This window comes from Lolium rigidum, chromosome 1 (genome assembly GCF_022539505.1).
Source record: "Lolium rigidum isolate FL_2022 chromosome 1, APGP_CSIRO_Lrig_0.1, whole genome shotgun sequence".
NCBI classification, from domain to species: Eukaryota; Viridiplantae; Streptophyta; class Magnoliopsida; order Poales; family Poaceae; genus Lolium; species Lolium rigidum.
The window spans coordinates 143,399,549-143,400,826 of record NC_061508.1 but is presented as its reverse complement, the minus strand read 5'-3'; the positions used below and the strand labels follow the sequence as shown (position 1 = coordinate 143,400,826).

At 44.4% G+C, this 1,278-nt stretch overlaps 1 protein-coding gene across 1 annotated transcript; it reads right to left on the bottom strand.

The window, feature by feature from the left end:
• Window positions 1-373: 373 nt before the first annotated feature.
• On the bottom strand, window positions 374-1,066 carry LOC124682510. Its single transcript, XM_047217182.1, has one exon. It carries the CDS (start codon window positions 1,064-1,066, stop codon window positions 374-376), a length of 693 nt encoding a protein of 230 aa, XP_047073138.1.
• Between the last annotated feature and the right edge of the window lie 212 nt (window positions 1,067-1,278).

Genomic DNA, 1,278 nt, shown 5'->3' with positions numbered 1-1,278 from the left:
ATTCAACTGCAGTGCCAGACTGCACATCAATGTGCTGGAGGTGGTGGTGGTGGTGGTGGGGAATCTTGGTCATTAAAATGATTTATTCTGCTATGAACAGGCTTAGCCCTTGTGACTTCGACCTGTCATGTTTAATGTACACCCAACATGATCCACGAACCAAGGATACTGCAATAAGTATATATACTTAGATCACAAAGCACATCTTGAAGCATGAAATGGGCAAATGGATCAAAACTTTGTTTTTTCTCTATAATTTCCTGTACATCTGTATTCTATACATAATTACATATTGGGAAAACTTTACCAAGATCAGCTAGTCCTCAAAAAAGCGGATGCCAATCACAGGCTGTCAAGAGTGGTGTGGAAGTATCTATGAGCTAAGAATGTTCAGGAGAGAAACCCTGATGTGGACTAATTTCCTGAACAAATGTCCTGCAGCATTCTCAAGATCTCCAATACTGCACTCTAACTCCTGCAATAGATCCTCCTGGCAAACAACTGCCTTCTTCTTGTGAAATACTTTGGAGACAAGAGACTGTTTAGGCATATCGATTTCCTTCGACAGGAGATGGATTGAGGACTCCAGCAGAGATACCGATATCTCCCTAGCCTTGGTAAATAGCATGACCATCCTGCAACCCGCAGAAGTAGCCTTCTTCGTGGTCTTCTTGAAAAGTTTCTTGGCCTTCTTCGCCAAACGAGTATAAGATTGGATGTTGGCTTGAACAGCTGCATCATCTCCTTTTCTTAGAGCCGCTTGCAGCTCTTGGATGATGGCCTTTATCTCTACGAAGATCTCTTGCATGATGCTGCAGAGATCCAACAGCTCAAGAGAGCTATCCATCTCTCCATTCAACATCTTCCCAACTTGGTTGCTTGGCAGGCCAATAATCTCTTCAACACCGTTGTAGATGTCTCCAAGCCTCCTCAGACCATCACACATCGTGCCGATGGTGGTGGAGGAAGAGATGCTTGCCTCTAGGCTCAGCAGCTCTTGCTCGACTTCGGCCTCGTTGGCCTGAGGCCTTGAAGGCAAACTTCTCGATCTTAGGTGGAAAGCCATTTCTGATCTTGAAGGTTTTCTCTGTATTGTACTTGAAGAGAGGAGGAGGTGGAGGAGGTGGGACTTCTGGTTTGATGTGTCTACCATTCTGCTGAGGTCTATATATACAGAAGATGTGTATAAGCGGTAGCATTTGATTGGTAGACAGAAAGAATATGGCCATTATATCTCCCAGATGCTGTCTGCTGTTCTTGAGATCTGGCAGATGCATA

Coding starts and splice junctions, on each gene's coding strand:
- LOC124682510 (XM_047217182.1), bottom strand. CDS start 1,066: ATGGCTTTCCACCTAAGATCGAGAAGTTTGCCTTCAAGGCCTCAGGCC.